The sequence below is a fragment of the Hydra vulgaris genome, chromosome 06 (genome assembly GCF_038396675.1).
Source record: "Hydra vulgaris chromosome 06, alternate assembly HydraT2T_AEP".
Taxonomy (NCBI): Eukaryota; Metazoa; Cnidaria; class Hydrozoa; order Anthoathecata; family Hydridae; genus Hydra; species Hydra vulgaris.
In genome coordinates this window covers 56,030,001-56,049,000 of record NC_088925.1, presented here as the reverse complement: position 1 = coordinate 56,049,000, position 19,000 = coordinate 56,030,001, and the positions used below count along the sequence as shown (strand labels likewise).

Genomic DNA, 19,000 nt, shown 5'->3' with positions numbered 1-19,000 from the left:
AACCACTGCTTGACTACTTTTGCAGTGTGTTTCGGATTGTTGTCTTGCTGAAAAACCCATTTTATTGGCATATTCCATTCAGCATGAGGTAACATAACATCTTTCAGGATATTTTTATACATGAAATGGTCCATTATTCCATCGTTTCGATGTATTGGACCTAGACCATTAGCAGAAAAACACCCCCAGACCATTACATTGCCTCAACCATGCTTCACGGTCTTATGGCAGTAACGTAAATTGAGGCGTTTTCCGGCCGGTCGACGTACACAGCAAATGCCATCGCTCCCAATGATGTTGAACTTCGATTCATCACTGAACAGGACAGTTTGCCATTTCTGCACATTCCAGTCAATATGAGATGTAGCAAACAGGAGTCTTTTCTTCTGGTTTTTTAGTGAAATCAGCAGTTTCTTTGCAGGGCGCCGAGAAAACAATCCGGCTTCAACAGCACGTCGTCTGATTGTTCGGTTCGATACAGGCAGCTCTAATTGCTTCTGTATCTCGACTGATGATATCCAGGGATCCTTCTTGATGAATCTGACGATCATAGAATCCTCTCTAGAAGTGGTGGAACGCTGTCTTCCACCTTTGCTTTCTGCTGCCAAAATCCCCGTAGAACGATATTTGGAATAAAGTCTTGATACGGTCCATTTTTTCACGCGATATTTACCACAAATACTTTTTTGTGACACTCCACTTACGTAATCGCCAATAATTTTCTTTCTTCGTTCCAATCCAAGACTGTCGGGAGCCATTTTTGCACTTGAAGTCATAAAAATAATAAAAGTAAATAATCACGCTTCTCAAGGCTTACCGTGTTACATTTACCTTGTGACGATACAATAATGCTCTGTGGAACACAACGTCTTGGTTGGATGTGGACTGTATTGATGTAATGAAACACTTGTTGTATTTCACTTCTTTTATTGATGTTCTTCGATAAAACACTTTGATAAAACTCACTTTGATAAACTGTCTTGATAATACTGACTGATTGACTTCCATATACTGACTGAATAACATGTCTCTTATATAGTAAAATGAACCTGTGTGAACTTGTTCTGGAAGATTCTAGATGCTTCTTTTCGATGCTTCTGGATGCTTCTGAATGTTTCTGGATATTTCTGGATGCTACGGGATGCTTCCAGATGCTTCTTCTGGAAACTTCTGGAAGCTTCTGCATGCTTCTGGAAACTTTTGAATACTTCCTTTAATTATTAAAAAACTTCCGTGACATTGACATGGACCAGACTTAAGAAAATGAAACAAACCAAAAAAGTTGCACTTGTTTTGTCCGCTGCAAAATGGCACATGTCAATGAAATTCTGCCTGTGTGCTGTCACCTGTCAGCTGATTGCTCATGTCATGGCATGCTATGACTCTAGACTCCTGAACTGTTTGCTGTGGTAGTATAGTTCGCTTCGTTTTTAAGAAATGTAAAATTAGGAACACTTTTTAGCATTGTTCGATGTTGGTTGCAAATGTTTTGTCCAATACCGTATATATATATATATATATATATATATATATATATATATATATATATATATATATATATACATATATATATATATATATATATATATATATATATATATATATATATATATATATATACATATATATTAAGGTAACAACTTTTTAATTTTTTTTCAAAAATTTACCACTACGTTTAAAGCTGTTCTCCGTCTCATTACGAATTTAAAAAGGTCCAAGAAAGTTGTTTTTGACCACTCTAAGTGCTTTATGTAAAAATTGATTTTAATGATATTTATCATTTTTTATATTTTTTTTTACTTTATGTTAACATTAAGTTCAATTATTCTTTGTTATGAACTAATAAAATGAATATTTCCTGCACATATGATTTTAGAAAACTAATTAAATATTGCATTTACAGATACAAAAAGCAAAAAAAATAAAAAACAAAATAAAAAGTTCTTTATATATCTTAAATACCAATGTCAGAAGACCATTGTAACTAATAACCTATTTTTGAATTACCATCTTATCAGCTCCCTACCAATGGAACAGTTTTAAGCCATTACCAATATCTTATTAGTTCGAGGTCAAATTGATTTAAAAGCTTAAAAACAAACTTTGCATGTGCAACTGGCAAAAGTTTTGATATTGTATGCAAAGAAAACCCTAAATGTAAGCGAGAAAATGAAAACTTTTGTCTCCTCCAAAAAATAGTAAACCTCTGGAAACACTGCGGATTTGGCAACTACAGTACAATCTCTCTAATTCAAATCTCCTTAATTCAAAAACCTCCATAATTCGATTAAATGTAAAGTCACCACGAAATGCGCTTAAGAAAATCTTACGTTTAACTTTCTATAATTCAAATCTCTATAATTCGAAAACCTCCACAACTCGAATGGATTTTTTAGACGCATCAGTAAGATTCTCTCTGTAAATCGAACTTTTTTAACTTCTGACATGTAAAAAGCTCATTAAACTGTCAAAATCTTTTTTCAAATTTTGAATGTTGTGAGTTTTTGAAAAACGATTAGTGTAAATTATCTTTTACTGTTTAAAAAAAATCATGGCATCAAAAAGACATAAAGAATACAAGTTAAAGAGGAAATAAAAAACTCTATTGGTATTGAAGAAAGAAATAAACAAATAAAGGGGTTTCGAAAATTTTTGATATTCACCAAGCACTCTTTTAACCTGGAAAAAGAATAAAGATAAAATCTTTGACCCTTTTTGTCAAGGAAATTTGACTAAACGGGTGAAAGTTGATTTGTATTACCTAGGTAAATAAAGCTTTACTTAAATGGTTCAAAAGAATGAGAGCTGATAATGTACCAACTAATGGCTTGATAGTAAAATAAAAAGCTTTATATTTTGTGATAGAGTTATGCTTCAAAGTTTTCAAGTTTCGGAAGGATGGCTAGACTAATTAAAAAAAAAGCAAACTAATTTGGAGATAATTTGACAAAGGCTCTTAAAGATATAAATCATGTCTTTGACATGAATTTACTAGATCATAAAAGACAATCTACAATTACTGACTTTTTTTTTCAAAGCTAGAAGTTTTAAACACATAATATATATTGCTTTAAGGCCTAAGAATTACTATTTGTTTGTTTGTTTGATTTCTATTCGTTACTTTGAAAAGAATCTTTGAAAAAAAGTTAACTTTCTATAATTCGAAAATCTCTCTAATTCAAACTTCTATTTTTTTGCCATAAATTCGAATTAGAGAGATTGTACTGTATTTAATTTCTGAATCAAAAATTCTTGAAAAATTTGTAAAACTTCACAAAAAGTGGCAGCTTATGGTTTAACAAGAAAAACTAACTCGGAAGATAGATATCAGAAAATAAAAAATTAAAGGCATATAACATTATTTTGTAATATATGTAGATCTGAATAATAATATTTTACTAAGATTTAATGTGTAGTGTATGTTAATATATAACTATAAGCAATTTTTTTTAGGGTATAATGGAAGGTCTTTTGAACGCATAATGAAAATTGAAGAAGATATTGCTGTATGCCTTGAAGTCAATAAATGTCTTTCAGCTGATTAGTGAAATTAGTCTGGAAGTGAAACCAAACTGCAATAAAGGAAGAATATGTTTAGAATTAGGTATTTATTTGTTTTATTAAATTGTTTATGTCCTTATCAAGCCTTTGTAAAAAAACTCCTTTATAGTTTATATTTTATCTAGATTCTAAAGATATGAGTTTCGAAGCAGACATAAGACAACTCCAGTGAAATCCAAACATCTAAAATGAATAAAGAAAAACAAGCAAATGCAACTACCATTATTGATCATAATATTATTACCAGAGATGGTCTTATAACACCTTTAAGTGTAAGAAAAGGGATAAGTTACAGAGATCAAACTATGTTTATTGCTTGTGTAATGAACTACTTAGGTGTAGAAATAAAAGATTTAAAATTAAATAGAGAGACTGTGAGGCAGAAACGCTATGAAACTGTAGCACACAAAGGTATTGAAATACGAGAAATTTATAGAGATGAAGAGGTAAAAAACTTGTTCTCCATTTTGATCATAAAGTAGTTAGCCATATTGAAGAAAAACTTAAGCAGAAAATTAACCCTGATTGAATTGCTGTTTCTGTTACAAGCCCAAAATTTAGGCAAAAAGATAATCTTTTTCTTGGAGTTGTACAAAGTAAGACTGGAAAAGCACTTGATCAGGTTTTAGTTATACAAAATCTATTGGAGTATTTTGAAGTACCCGACCAGGCAGATTGGAAGGAACAATTATGATTTTAACAAGAATTTTAAAGAAAACACTACTTTGGTTAATGTGTCAACGCCATATTTACGAACTGCACATTACTCATGTGCATAAAGCAATAACTGGGATTAAGAGCAAATGCCCAAATAATACACTTTGATCCAACTTAAGGAAGCAATGGGAGGAATTTTAGGCATTAATTTCTGCTCCTGATGCTAAATATAAATTTAAATTTCTGAGAATTCACTCACTTTTGGTTCAGGCATATACAAGTTATATTTTGAAGCAAAGAGTTTTATAGAGTTTTCTCTGAATAACACAACTTTTCCAAGGGATGATTACAAGCATCTTGTCAAATATCTTGCTTTTTATTTTAACATCAACTCTGATAAGTTAAAAGATTTTAAAATTTATCAGCCCAGTGCCTGTCATGCAGCTTGTTTTATGGCAGATTCCATATATCAAATTAAAATTAATTAAAAATTAATTAAAATTAATTAAAAGTAATTAAAATTTTTTTTATAATAATTCATAACTTCCTGTAAAATATTTTTTTCTATAAATTGATATAAATTGAATTTTTTTTGAGATTTAGTAACTCTTCCTGATGATCCAGCAATGGTGAAATCTCAAGTTAAAGAAAAAAGTTAGAAAAGTGTTTTTTACTAATTTATATATATATATATATATATATATATATATATATATATATATATATATATATATATATATATATATATATATATATATATATATATATATATATATATATATATATATATATATATATATATACAAACCTCGGAATTAGGGTCGGCATTCGGCAATGCCGGCCTAACTGCCAACCTCAAAGTGTTTGATTGTTTTGATGTTTTGTATCAATTTTTTTTGCTGACCAGATGCCGACCTCTAAAAGATTGAGGTCGGCAAACTATTGCCGACCTCAAGTTTCCTAATTCCGAGGGTTGCACAAGACAAGACTTTTGTCATATGCTTGGCCTAGGCATTTACATGCGTAAGAATTCAACCATATGTTGGAAACTAAGTTTGAATATACAGACTATTCTTTTATTTGCTTTCGTTTAGCACCACTTCGCTCTATTACAATTTTTCTGTTTCTATATTGCTCTCCTTTATCTCTAGACTGCACTTATTTCAATATTACTTCTGATCAAATTCATTAAGCCCTCTCTCTTTATTAGTGTTGTTATCAACTTCGACCAAATCGACTAAAAGTTGACTAGTTGAAAGTCAAAATTAGTCAACTTTTAAAAATCAAATAGTCGGTTTAAATGACTATGGGTTTCCTACTAAACTACTTAAAGTAGATTATGTCAATTAATAATCTTAAAATTCCTGTATATATTTATGCAATTTAATGTATTCAATAATTTTTTTTGTTTAATTAATAACACAAACATGTACTATTACAACTTTTATACAGCACCTATTAATTATTTAAATGGTATCGTGGTAATTTTTTGTTTCCTAACTTAAAGTTTTATCTTATTCATTGCATGTTAGCAATATTTATACCTAGTAAAACTTTTGGCTATGTATTTCAATAGTATTTTTTGTTTGTTTGTTTGTTTATTCTATGCTTGTGGTTTTTGAAATTATTTTATACAGGGCCATTTCAAGCTAACTTGGAGCCCTAGGGCAAAACTAAATTATGAATCTCTAAAATTTAAATTTCATCTATACAATCTGATTGCAAATATGATTGCATAGGTTTTTTGGTATTTAGCAAGTATTTAAGACTAAATTATTGGGGCTTGAGAATAAATTGACCCGTTGTCGGAGTGCGCATGTTCTTATATTTTTTTCATTAATACTTAAATGATATGAAACTAAAAAACAAAAAGCAAATAAAAATTACTTTATTACTTTGTGTGTATTTCTTCATGATGGTCTTTGGGTATAAATTTTTCATCTTTATGCTGACATATGTGCTTCTTATGTAACTTCTTGGATTCAGGCTGGAATGGAATCTTTTATTCCCTATCAACGTTTCAAAGTCAAGCCTATCTTACACTGTTTACAGTAGATAAATTAACACTTTGGCTACTGTAAAGTGATTTTTTGTTGATCTTTAGGCTATTTTCCAAACATACAACAAACCTAATGATTTTTGCCTCATTTTGTTATCAAATGATGTTTGTTTTTTTCAAAATACTGGTACTGGAGCTTTGGATCAAACAAATCCAAATCCAAAATGGTTTCCTTGAAAAATTGGGTAAAGGACTTTTGATCTTTTGTTGTTAACTAAACTAGATCAAAATATTTCAATGTGGTTTAAAATATATATACTTATTTTTTTTGTGGTTGTTTTAGGTGCTCCAGAAAACATAATGGTCGCATCAAAGAGCACCACAGAAGAGCATTTAACTAGAAAGTTTACGCTTCCTTAATGTGGAAAAAAAGCCTTGTGTAGGCTTGAACCACAGATCAGTGAAGGATCCAGCATTTTTTGGAGTTTGAGATAGCTAACAGACACGACGCAAACTCAAAACATTTTTATGTTTATACTCATGTCAAATAATGATGCTTTGCAAAATATTGCTCTGATTGGAGGCTGGAAACTAAAAAAGCCCTAAAGTTTCATTCCGCTGCCTCAAATGTGAGAGCAACAAGTTGGTTTAATTAATTTTTCTGAAATTCTCAACTTTGTTTATATTAATTGATAAATTTTAAGTGTTATAGTAATATCTCTCAGAGTTCATAAATTATAACCATATTAAGTTTAAACCCCCTCAATTTAAGGGGGTTACATATTTTACATAGTCATTATTTTTGAATGCTTAGAGATTGTAAAACAATACTTAAAATTTATTGATGAATATAAACTTAGTTTAAATTAGGAAAAAAAACTATTTCATCAACTTGTTACTTTCATGTTTGGCGCAGGGGGGATAAAATCTTAGGTTTTTTTTTTGTTCCCAGCCTCTAATCATTGCAACGTTTTAAAAAGCATCATTACTTGACATAAGTATAAACATACAAATGTTTAGATTTTGCTCCATGTTAGCTATCTCAGACACCAAAAAATGCTGGATTCATTACTGTCACAGATCTCTTGTTTCTGAAGCAAATTTGCTTCAGAATTCAGCAATTAAACACTGCAAATGTGCAATAAATATTAATATACATATAAATTTTCAGCTTAAGACAAACATCTCAAGAAAATATGTAAAAAAATAATTTTCAAATGTACTTTTAAGGTTCAGAGTTTGCAGTTAGATATCGATCAAAATCAATTTATTAGAACCATTCAATAACGAGAAAGCGTGAAAGCATTTGCCTTAGCTAGCTCCTTGAATCGACTCTTCTTCTTTTTTAATAGTTCTTTACAAGAACTCTTTATTTGAAGTAGCTTCTGACACTTTTCCATGCTCGTCACACGCTCTACATTATCTTGAAAAAATTTTACTGTAAGCACACCAAAATTGAATTTTTTATTAAGAAATATTTTTTTTAAAACAAGAAATATGTTTAAGAAATAAATATCCTACTCTGCAATTTATTTTTAAAATCTATTAAGCATAGTCTAAGAAATTTCTTAAACTATGCTTAATAGATTCACGATTTTGCTGTGAGTTCTGATGAGCTGTTAGCAACTTTGAAAGATTTTAAAAGTTTTGGAATTCATTGTACCTAAAAAGTCTGAGTGAGTCTCATCCGCTTTTTACATTGTGATCTTAGTCAAAAGATGCTAACGCCAGCACCAAACACCTCTAAGGTTTTACCGTGATTTGAATTTCACATCTGCAGCAGGCTCAATATACTTGTCAATAGTCTTGTTGATCTTAAAAGTTAAAAATAATGCAACGTAGAAAAAAAAAGGTTTAAAATGACATTGCTAAATACTTATTACATTTATTTTTGACAAGATAAAATCAAAATGCTATTTCTAACGATTTTGTTTTTATTATACTTCTACTGGTTTTAAAAAAAGTCTGTCAATGAAAAAAAAATTGGTTTAGAGTTATTTTCTTTATATTTTAAATCTGATTTAAACCATTTTGCAACCATAGTTTTTAAACAATTTGTTACTTTATGACATAAATTATAGTTAAATAATAAGAGTAAAATATCAAAACATATGAAATTAAGTTTTACTTTAAAAATGCAGAATAGAAAAATTTAGTCAGCCATTTTATTAACCTCTTTGAGTATTTTATTACTCAGAATAAAAACATGCCTGATTTTAGAGAAATGCAACCTGAATTTCATAAAATTTAAGGCGAGTGAAACAGCTCCATATTTGTGAATTTTAATCTAATGGTCTGATTTTTTTCTGCAAGATCATAGTAATCTCTGCACTTTTCAAAAATCTATATTTAAATAATTTTGAAATTAGAAACTTATATATTATTTATTATAAATTATACTTTATTTCCCAGCTTAACAGTTTTATTTATGGCTACGGCTATATGAAGCTCTCCAACATGATGGCAGGAGGTTAACAAGAATAATGGTTGGCAAGGAAACTTAGCTAATCCTATACAAACTCCTTTTAAATAGCCAGGGCTTGAAGTGGGTGAACTGCATGAGATAAAAAGCATCTAACAAATATTTAATTGTATTGGGCCTCAAAAACATGTTTAAAAACCAACTTTTTTTTTAATTTCATAACGAACTTGTGCTTTATTATAACACCACTAGTTAACAAAAATAATAGTAATAAAAATGAGCACAATCAGTAAAAATCAATAAAAAACCTTCCATTACTTGCAATGACGTTTTTGTATAGTTAATGATTTGTAAATTTCTATTCGCGCCGATTATTTGAAAATGTTTGTGAAAACTCAAAAATTGTAAAAATGTTAAAGAGTGTCGCGAGTTATGATATTAACTCTTATTGTTTATAAATAAAAAAGGATTAAACTTATATCTTCATATAAGTTTAATCCTTAAAAGCATATAAACAATAATAAAAGATTATACCATAATTATTATTAATAACTCAAACAAAAGATTATAAATGACAATTTAAACAATTGCAAAAAAAAAAAAAACTTACTGAATCCTTTTGGTCCTTTAAGTCTTTAAAAATTTTCATCTTTACATTAAAAAAAAATTTAAATAAATTTCTCTGAACTACAATCTACTTTTTTGTATGATTATTGCTGTAAAATATATATAAGGAAAAAATTAAAGAATAATCAAAACTAAATATTGCTAACAAAACCAACCTAACCTAAGCTCTCTTTTAAATAGCAACAACTCCCATGTTCTCTTTATATCAGTTGATGTATGCACTAAAGCTCTTGCAGCTCCCTATATTAGTATGATGTTTACATATATTTACAATGAACTACATAACTTTTATTTACTTTTAACTATTATACAACATGCCCGGTGTTGTTTAAAACTTAAAATCATTATTAATTGCAAAAAAAAAAAAAATTTTAATTACCGCTAAAACACAAACTTAATTGATTAGAATAATTTATTTTTATTAATGCAGAATGTGTTTGCTTTTATTTTTTTAATGCTTTATTTTGTTTTTATTTTTTTAATTTTAATTTTTAACTTTTTTTTATTTTAGTGTACATACATTGACTGATAAATAAGTAGAACATATGAGGAACGCTGCTACAACAACTGACAAATAAGTAGAACATGAGAGGAGTAATGCTACACCGACTGAGGGTTTTGATTTGGGCAGGCAGTTTATAAATTTAAAATTTTTTTCTTTTAATGTTTTTAAACTTGTTCAGGTCCACTAAATTAACTTTATTTTTAAAAGCATAAAGTTTACATTTTAGGTTAAAAATTAGAGACAACCAAGCCAGAGTATATATATATATATATATATATATATATATATATATATATATATATATATATATATATATATATATATATATATATATATATATATATATATAAATATATATATATATATATATATATATTATATATATATATTTTATATGTATATATCTATACGTATATATTATTATTATTACCCACTGCAAGGAGAGAAACTCCTGGAACAAAACATGAGTACATGTTCTGCTATAAGTAGATCAGGGGCTTAGTGCCGGTTGTTGTTAATTGTTGTATCTTATTTTGATTTTTCTTTCTGCCAAAATTTTTCTTAAAACTTTCAACACTTTTCTTAAACACAGTTGAATCGTTCAAATTATTCGAGTGATTGGCAACTCTGTTAGTGAAAAAGTTGTGTAGGTGTGCACAGTTTTTTATAATTTCGCGATGTAATTGTTTACATTGTCCTTGTTGTGGAGCAATAGTTTCTGGTTTGGTATATCAGTTAACATAGTCTAATTTATTATCAACTTTGTACTGTTGAATGCAGTCTTCACACACTTTTCTGTTTGTTAAAGCAGTAAGATAAAGAATTTCCAATCTTTTTTCATAATCAAAATTTTTAAGAGAGTGAGAGACTTTCGTGGCCATATGTTGAACATGCTCTTTTTTATATCAATATATCATATATCATATCAATATGTTTTTTATATCAATATATCAATATATCATATCAATATGTTGATCATGCGTTTTTTGAGTAAGCATTACATGCAGGCACCGCAAACTTTAAATGAGGTCTAACATAGGCTATGTATAAATTTTTACAGAGGTTTATATCCCTACACAGGAAAGTACCTTTCATCCATGATAAGATACTGTTGACTTTGGAAGCACATTTTGTTCCATGCATTTTCCAATTGAGATGAGAAGTGATTGCCACACCAAGGTCGCATTCAGAGTCTATTGAGACTAAGGCATAACAAGTTTTTCCAAAGGATATAATGCAACTAAATTTAGGGTTACGATAGCCAAAATCCATAACTTTACATTTATCAACATTCAATTTCATGAGCCAAATTTCTGTCCAAGTTACAATTGCATTTATTTCTGTTTGTAATTTTCGGAAATCTTCTTTATTTGATATCCTGGCTATTAATTCACTATCATCAGCATAAAGCTTAAAGGAATAATATTTTAATAAAAACTCACTAACATAAGGTTATTTTTCTCAAAAATCTTTAATACTATCTGAAATACAATATTTTCTAGTATCGTGTTGAAATTCAGCTATCTGAATGTCAATTTTAGAATTCCGAATTTTATTAAAATAAGCTAAAAAAGGCAATAAGTAAGCAAATAATTCTTTATAAGATAGTATATAATTATTAAATAAGTAATAATTCTTTATAAGATAGTATAAGCTGCAAAACATAAACTGACAAATAATTCAATCACTAGGTGCAATCTTTTGACTAGGTTTTAATAAAGTTTTTAATAATGTTTTGAGTTCCGTGAAATATTTTGGGTAAACCAAGATGGTTGCTGTTTTAAAAACTGGCTTCAAAAAAGTCATTTGACACCCACTCCTCTTTATTAAACCTCCTTGGTGAATACTCAGGTCAACAATCATGAAATTAAAACACTGATAGCAGTTCTATATTTACCAGAAGAGGAGGAACTTAAATGTCATGTAAAAGAGAAATGCTGGACAAGTGTGGCAAAGAAGAATGATATGGTAACACTTCAGCTTTTAAAAAACCTGTTAAAGACTTCAAAAATATCTGCAATGACCAATAGGTTGAAATTGACAGCTGGTTGGAGAATAGCATTTATGGCTGCTGTTATACAATTACAAAGGATAAAACATAAAGACAATACCTATTGCAAACAGTCAAAAAGCACTGACTTAAAATCTCAAATTTCAAGAAGAAAACTTTCCATGATTCTTTGGCTTCATTTTAGCTTATTGTTGAAGTGTACATCTTTTGTTGTTTGCAGTATGAGTTAGCATTTTAATTTTACGAAGTGTTAACTCTAAAGAAACCATAACAGGAATGTTATATGATATTTGTAATTAACTATTTGAATAATTTGGAAAACAGGGTAAGATTTTGACATGTTGGTGCTTTTCATTGGCTTGTTGGTAAAGCTAAACTAAAGTATAAAAATAAAAATGTTGTTGTCTTGTTTGATAATCATTAAAATAATGAGGAAAAAGGAACTATTACAACGATTGAAATTGTAATTTTTTGAAACACCCTAATACATGTATATATATCTATACTTTATATATACTATATATATATGTATATATATGTATATATATATATATATATATATATATATATATATATATATATATATATATACATATATATATATATATACATATATATATATACATATATATATATATAAGCCTTCCTGGGAATCGCGTGTAATTTTTATAGTAAGCGCTTTAAAAATTTGCTGCAAAATATAGGTTTAAGAAACTAGAGAATAAATCAGCATTACTCAAAGAAAAGAACCGAAGGCAATACAATAATAGAAAACCTAAATAAAACAGGCTAAAAAAAATTTAATAATTAAAAAAAGAAAATTGTTTTTAATATACCAAAATATTTACTGTTTTTGTTTTCTTATTTTTAGAGCGTTTGTTATTTACCAATACCAAAATAAATACAAGTCAAGGAAAAAAGTAGATAAGAATATAATGAAAATAAAAATATTTTTTATATACAATTTTATCGCAACTTTTTTCAGTTAGTATCTAAAGGAAATACTTTATAAATTGTGTTAGAAACACAGACACAGTTTTTAAATTTGTATTACAAATGTCTTTGTTAAACTTTACTGTTTTTATCAATGGACAGGAAAGCGATAAAAGTAATTGCTATTTATTTGTGAAAAATTTTATTTTTTTTTAAACAAGTTTTTCATGTAAAAAAGTAAAACGATGCTGCAAAAATTTTGTGGGCTAGAGCATTGTTTATTTACTGCATTTTCTTAGCGAAATTTTTAGGAGCCTATTTAAAACTTATGTTTAAGTTTTTAAATACATTTATTTAAACAGAGCAAACGTTATGTTTATTATCTCAAGTAATTTGTATTAACATTGGAAATTAGGCAATATAAAAGAAACAATTTCATACATGCATCAAATGCGGTAAATACATTTATTAAAGAACTATGTTATTCTTTAACTTAACTTGTACCGTCATTAACAAAATTTATTAATCAAATTATATTTTTTACAAAAAAATAACACTTTATTATCTTATTTTTTTATTATATAAGTATTGAGAAAAAATGTCAAATATAGCAAAATCTTTTTTAAAAGCAAAAAGACATAAAATTGAATAAACTTAATAAAAGAATAAATGTATTAACATAATAAATGAATAAGCTTAAGAAAAAACAATTGACAAAATTTCTTATAGTTCTAGAGTACATAGCAAATTAGTTTCCTAATGATATGGACAGATGAAAATCGTGAATAAATTGCATATCAAAACTTTCAACTGTTGTTAAATGGTTATAAAAGACATTTTTTTCAACAACGATTAACAAAAAAAAAAAAAAAAAACAACGACTCGAGAAAAAAAATGAATAAAAAAGTTATAAAAAATTTTATTAAAATTTTTTTTTTTAATTTACTTATTTTAATTAATAAGTTTTATAGTTGATTTAATTAAACTTGATATTTGATTACAATTTTCTTTTCTTATTTAAGTATTGTTTTTTTAGTAAATAAGTTAATCTTTTTACCATGAACTATTGAAAAGCTTTATAAGTTAAAAGATGCGAACTGCCGTGGTCAGTTAGTATAAAAAAATTATTTTAAACGTGGATCAAAAAGGCAGGCGACCGCAGGCGCTTCCCAGAAAGGCTTGAATATATATATATATATATATATATATATATATATATATATATATATATATATATATATATTTTTTTTTTTTTTAAACATCTTCGCTTCCAACAAGGCTGCAAGCAGCCACTAATTAAAGTTGGAAGTTACTGTAAGAGAAAAGATGAAGATTGTAGAGCAAGATAACGATTGACGGACGATTTAAAAGATTGCAAATTATATGAATCAGGAAAGCAAGATGAAGGAAGCGAATTCCAAAGAGCTGATGTTCAAGGAAAAAAACTAGACGAATAAGCGTTTTTGGAGCACTTAGGAACAGTCACAGAAAAAGGATGACACTTAATTGAATGACGAGTAACACGAGAATGAATTTTAGTGGATGGCACAAGAGACGTTAGCACTTTCGAGCAGTGCCCATTATAGTATTTGTAGAAAAGAGAAAGAGAAGCAACATTACGACGATGTGATAATGGTTGTAGGTTGGCTGCAAGAGCAGGTCCAACTATGTTTACAATGCGTTTTTGCACCTTGTCTAAAAGAGAAAGGGCATCATTAGAAGATCCGCCCCAGATATGGCAACAGTATTCCATACAAGGCCTAGTTTGAGATTTATAGAGGTAGAGAATAGAATCCAGAGTAAGAAAGTGGCGAGCTCGATAAAGAGATGCAACCTTAGCAGATGCTAATTTTGCAACCGATTTGATATATGGTTTCCAAGAAAGATTGGAAGTAAGAGTTAATCCTAGAAGATGAAGAGTAGGTGACTCATCGAGTACTCATAAATATAGGAAGATCTAAATTATTGCGATAACGATTGGCTGAAAAAAATTGAGTTTTATCTGAATTAAAGTTCACCAGCCACTGTGAGCCCCATGCTGTAGCAGAAGTGAGATCCCTTTCAAGCTCAAATGCCCCCTCCAGGTAATCAGAGGGTGTTGGTTTCTTATCACGACAAGAATAAATGGTAGTATCATCAGCAAACAATGCCACCTTAGATGTGAGAATATCTGGAAGATCGTTAATGTAAATTAAAAAGAGTATAGGGCATAGGATAGAACCTTGAGGAACCCCTGAAGTTACAGAATAGGAAGAAGAGTGTTGTCCATCGAGGACAACTTTTATGCTACGATTGGAAAGGAAGGATTCAATGATCTTAAAGATGTTGCCGGATACACCATAAGAAGAAAGCTTATGGAGAAGACCAGCATGCCAAACTTTATCAAACGCTTTTGAAATGTCAAGAGCGATGGCCTTAACCTCTCCACCTTCATCTAATGCACGATAAAACCAGTCAGTTATTACTGTTAGCAAATCAGCTGTAGAACGAGAAGATCGAAATCCATATTGATGGTCAGAAAGTAAGTTATTAGATTCAAGATGAGAAATTAAGTGTTTGTTAATTAAAGATTCAAAAACCTTGCTTATGATAGGAAGAAGACTTATGGGACGGTAGTTAGACGAATCAGATCGCTCCCCAGAATTTTTGAAGATAGGGATAACAGATGCGGCTTTCCAGCAGGCTGGAAAACAAGACTCTGATAAGCACTTGTTGAATAGTTTTGAGAGTATAGACGACAGCTCTGGAGAACACTTCTGCAAGACAATAACAGGTATGTTGTCTGGGCCACAAGCTGTAGAAGAGTCTAGACAGGAAATCACTTTAGATACAGATGCTGAAGTGATATGAATGTCAAGCAATGAATCAACCTGTTTGTTGGCAATATCAGGTAGAACGCAATTAGTGGAATCAAGAGATGATATTGATGAAAAGTTTTTAGCAAACAGTTCGGCTTTGTCTTTAGGTGAGGTGACAAAGTCTGAACCATACAAGAGAGGTGGAATTATAGATTTGCCCTTTTTATTGATATTATTAAAGATTCTCCAGAAGTCACGAGAGCCTAATTTTTGAGATGAGATACGAGATTTCATGACCTGAGAATAGCGGGTTTTGGCGTTAGACAAAACCTTTTTACAGTTGTTTCTAGCAGTAATAAACAGACGTCTGTTTTCTGGAGAATTGTTTTGCTGATAAATATGGAAGTAACGGTTTCGATTGGCAATCGCAGCAGCACAGTGTGAGGAAAACCATGGAGAAGAGTGAGGCTTGACCTGGAATCGTCGAGAGGGAATAAAAGATTCCATGCCAGCCTGAATCCACGAAGTTATATAAGAAGCACATTTGTCGACAGGAAGTTGAAAGATTTCTACCCAAGGGCCATCACGAAGAAAATCACGGAAAGAATCCCAGTCAGCTTTACTGTAGTTGTAAGAGGTTCGATAGTAGGGGTATTCAGGTGATGAAGAAGAATGAGATATTAGTTTTAAAGAGATCAAACTGTGATCAGAAGCACCTAAGGGTGAATGTGGAGAAACTGAGCACTGACTAGGATCAGAAACAAGACATAAGTCGAGTAGAGAAGGTAAATGATTAGGGTTGTCAGGAAAGCGAGTTGGAAAGTTGACTATTTGAGTTAGGGATTGAGAAAGGCAAAAGTTGTGGGCTTTAATGCCTGCAGAGTCACTGACACTAAAGCCAAGCCATTCAGAGTGGTGAGCATTAAAGTCACCGACAACAACTATATTAGCTGATGGATAAAGAGAGAGGGCTTGGTCAATATGATCAGAAATAACATCAAAAAGAGTACAGTCTTGAGATGAAGGAGATCGATATAGAACAAAGAGAAAGGCAATAGAGTGAAGTGGTGCTAAACGAAAGCACATGAAAGAATAGTCTGTGGATTCAAACCTAGTTTCACGACAAACAGGTGAATTCTTACGAATGTAAATGCCCAGGCCAAGCATGTGACTATTGGAGTCTTTACGAATCAGAGGAAGATAACCATCAACACTAAGATCACAAGATGAGACAGCCGAACTCAAATTAGTCTCACAAAGAGCAAGTAGGTCTGGTGAACTTTGCAAGAGATAAGACTCAACAGGAGAAAAAATACTTCGAAGACCACGAATATTAGTGAATGATAGGTTTAGAGAACTTGGTGATGATGATGGTTTTTTGTGTTTTATAGTTTTTGGTACTTTATTCATTTTTAAATTAGATTGAAGAACTTGACTCAAAGCATAGATAGTACTCAGAACACTGTTTAATAGCCCAAGCAATTGCCTTATTACTACTAATAAACCCTAAGCCGTAACAAAGGGCTCCAAATGTGGCCTCCGCAATGCACACCAAAAGTACAAACAGGGACACCATCCATGCGCAACATGGCACTGTTAATACTTTGATATTTTTCAGCTGTTGATAGAATCAGCCTCTTTGAGAGCTACCACAGAGTTCGGGAAACCTGACTACCAGCCGGCCTCAGAACCATAAAACTGAGTTTTAGAGCTGTACCCTCATAAGGAGATAATAGAGTGAGTTGCCTAGTCATAAAAACAGTGACACAAGCAAACCCATGCATTGAGTCAAGAAAATCCAGCATTCAACATCCTAAACTGGAAACAATGTATTAAAAATACATCTGCGCCAGCCTAATAGATGAAGAAGGGGTGCGAGGCTGGTCAACAGATAGAATCTGTTTACCCCTTAAGTCTTTGCCTAGGAGGCCTTCTACAAGACAGTAGCTGGGTGCATTTAACATCTGCCCAAGATGAGTATTTTTATCGAGACACCATCTCTAGCCTTTACTCAACCAAGAGCCCCAAGGCAGGGGGTGTTTTAAATCGGAGTTGGCATCTCCTAGCCTTTGCCTAAAAAGGCGTATCCTACAAGGCAGCAGGACATGAAGCAGATTGTACTGGGTTACATGTTACCAGTAGCAGGATAACCTGATCTGAAATATATATATATATATATATGAACATATATATATATATATGTACATATATATATATATATACCGTTACTTCCATATTTATCAGCAAAACAATTCTCCAGAAAACAGGCGTATGTTTATTACTGTTCTCCAGAAAACAGGCGTATGTTTATTACTGCTAGAAATAATTGTAAAAAGGTTTTGTCTAAAGCCAAAACCTGCTATTCTCAGTTCATGAAATCTTGTATCTCATCTCAAAAATTAGACTCTCGTGACTTCTGGAAAATCTTTAATAATATCAATAATAAGGGCAAATCTATAATTCCACCTCTCTTGTATGGTTCAGACTTTGTCACCTCACCTAAAGACAAAGCTGAATTGTTTGCTAAAAACTTTTCATCAATATCATCTCTTGATTCCACTAGTTGCTTTCTACCTGATATTGCCAACAAACAGGTTGGTCCATTGCTTGACATTCATATTACTCCAGTATCTGTATCTAAAGTAATTTCCTGCCTAGACTCTTCAACAGCTTGTGGCGCGGACAACATACCTGTTATTGTCTTGCAGAAGTGTTCTCCGGAGCTGTCGTCTATACTCTCAAAACTATTTAACAAGTGCTTATCAGAGTCTTGCTTTCCAGCCTGCTGGAAAGCGGCATCTGTTATCCCTATCTTCAAAAATTCTGGAGAGCGATATGATTCGCCTAACTACCGTCCCATAAGTCTTCTTCCTATCAAAAGCAAGGTTTTTGAATCTTTAATTAACAAACACTTAATTTCTCATCTTGAATCTAATCACTTACTCTCTGACCATCAAAATGGATTTTGATCTTCTCGTTCTACAGCTGATTTGTTAACAGTAATAACTGATAGGTTTTATCATGCATTAGATAAAGGTGGAGAGGTTAAGGCCATCGCTCTCGACATTTCAAAAGCTTTTGATAAAGTTTGGCATGCTGGTCTTCTCCATAAGCTTTCTTCTTATGGTGTATCCAGCAACATCTTTAAGATCATTGAATCCTTCCTTTCCAATCGTAGCATAAAAGTTGTCCTCGATGGACAACACTCTTCTTCTTATTCTGTAACTTCAGGGATTCCTCAAGGTTCTATCCTTGGCCCTATACTCTTTTTAATTTAAATTAACGATCTTCCAGATATTCTCTCATCTAAGGTTGCATTTTTTGCTGATGACACTACCATTTATTCTTGTCGTAATAAAAACCAACTCCCTCTGATTGCTTGGAGGGGGCATTTGAGCTTGAAAAGGATCTTACTTCTGCTACAGCATGGGGCTCACAGTGGCTGGTGAACTTTAATTCAGATAAAACTCAATTTTTTTCAGCCAAT

At 30.7% G+C, this 19,000-nt stretch overlaps 1 protein-coding gene across 2 annotated transcripts in view; it reads right to left on the bottom strand.

The window, feature by feature from the left end:
- The window catches only part of LOC136081085 (uncharacterized), a 92,270-nt gene that overhangs the window by 46,297 nt on the left and 26,973 nt on the right, over positions 1-19,000 (bottom strand). For both annotated transcript variants that reach the window (XM_065798376.1, XM_065798377.1), the window contains exon 4: positions 9,250-9,288. In XM_065798376.1, coding sequence (XP_065654448.1) covers positions 9,250-9,288 — 39 coding nt within the window. The remainder of the gene's footprint in view (positions 1-9,249; positions 9,289-19,000) is intronic.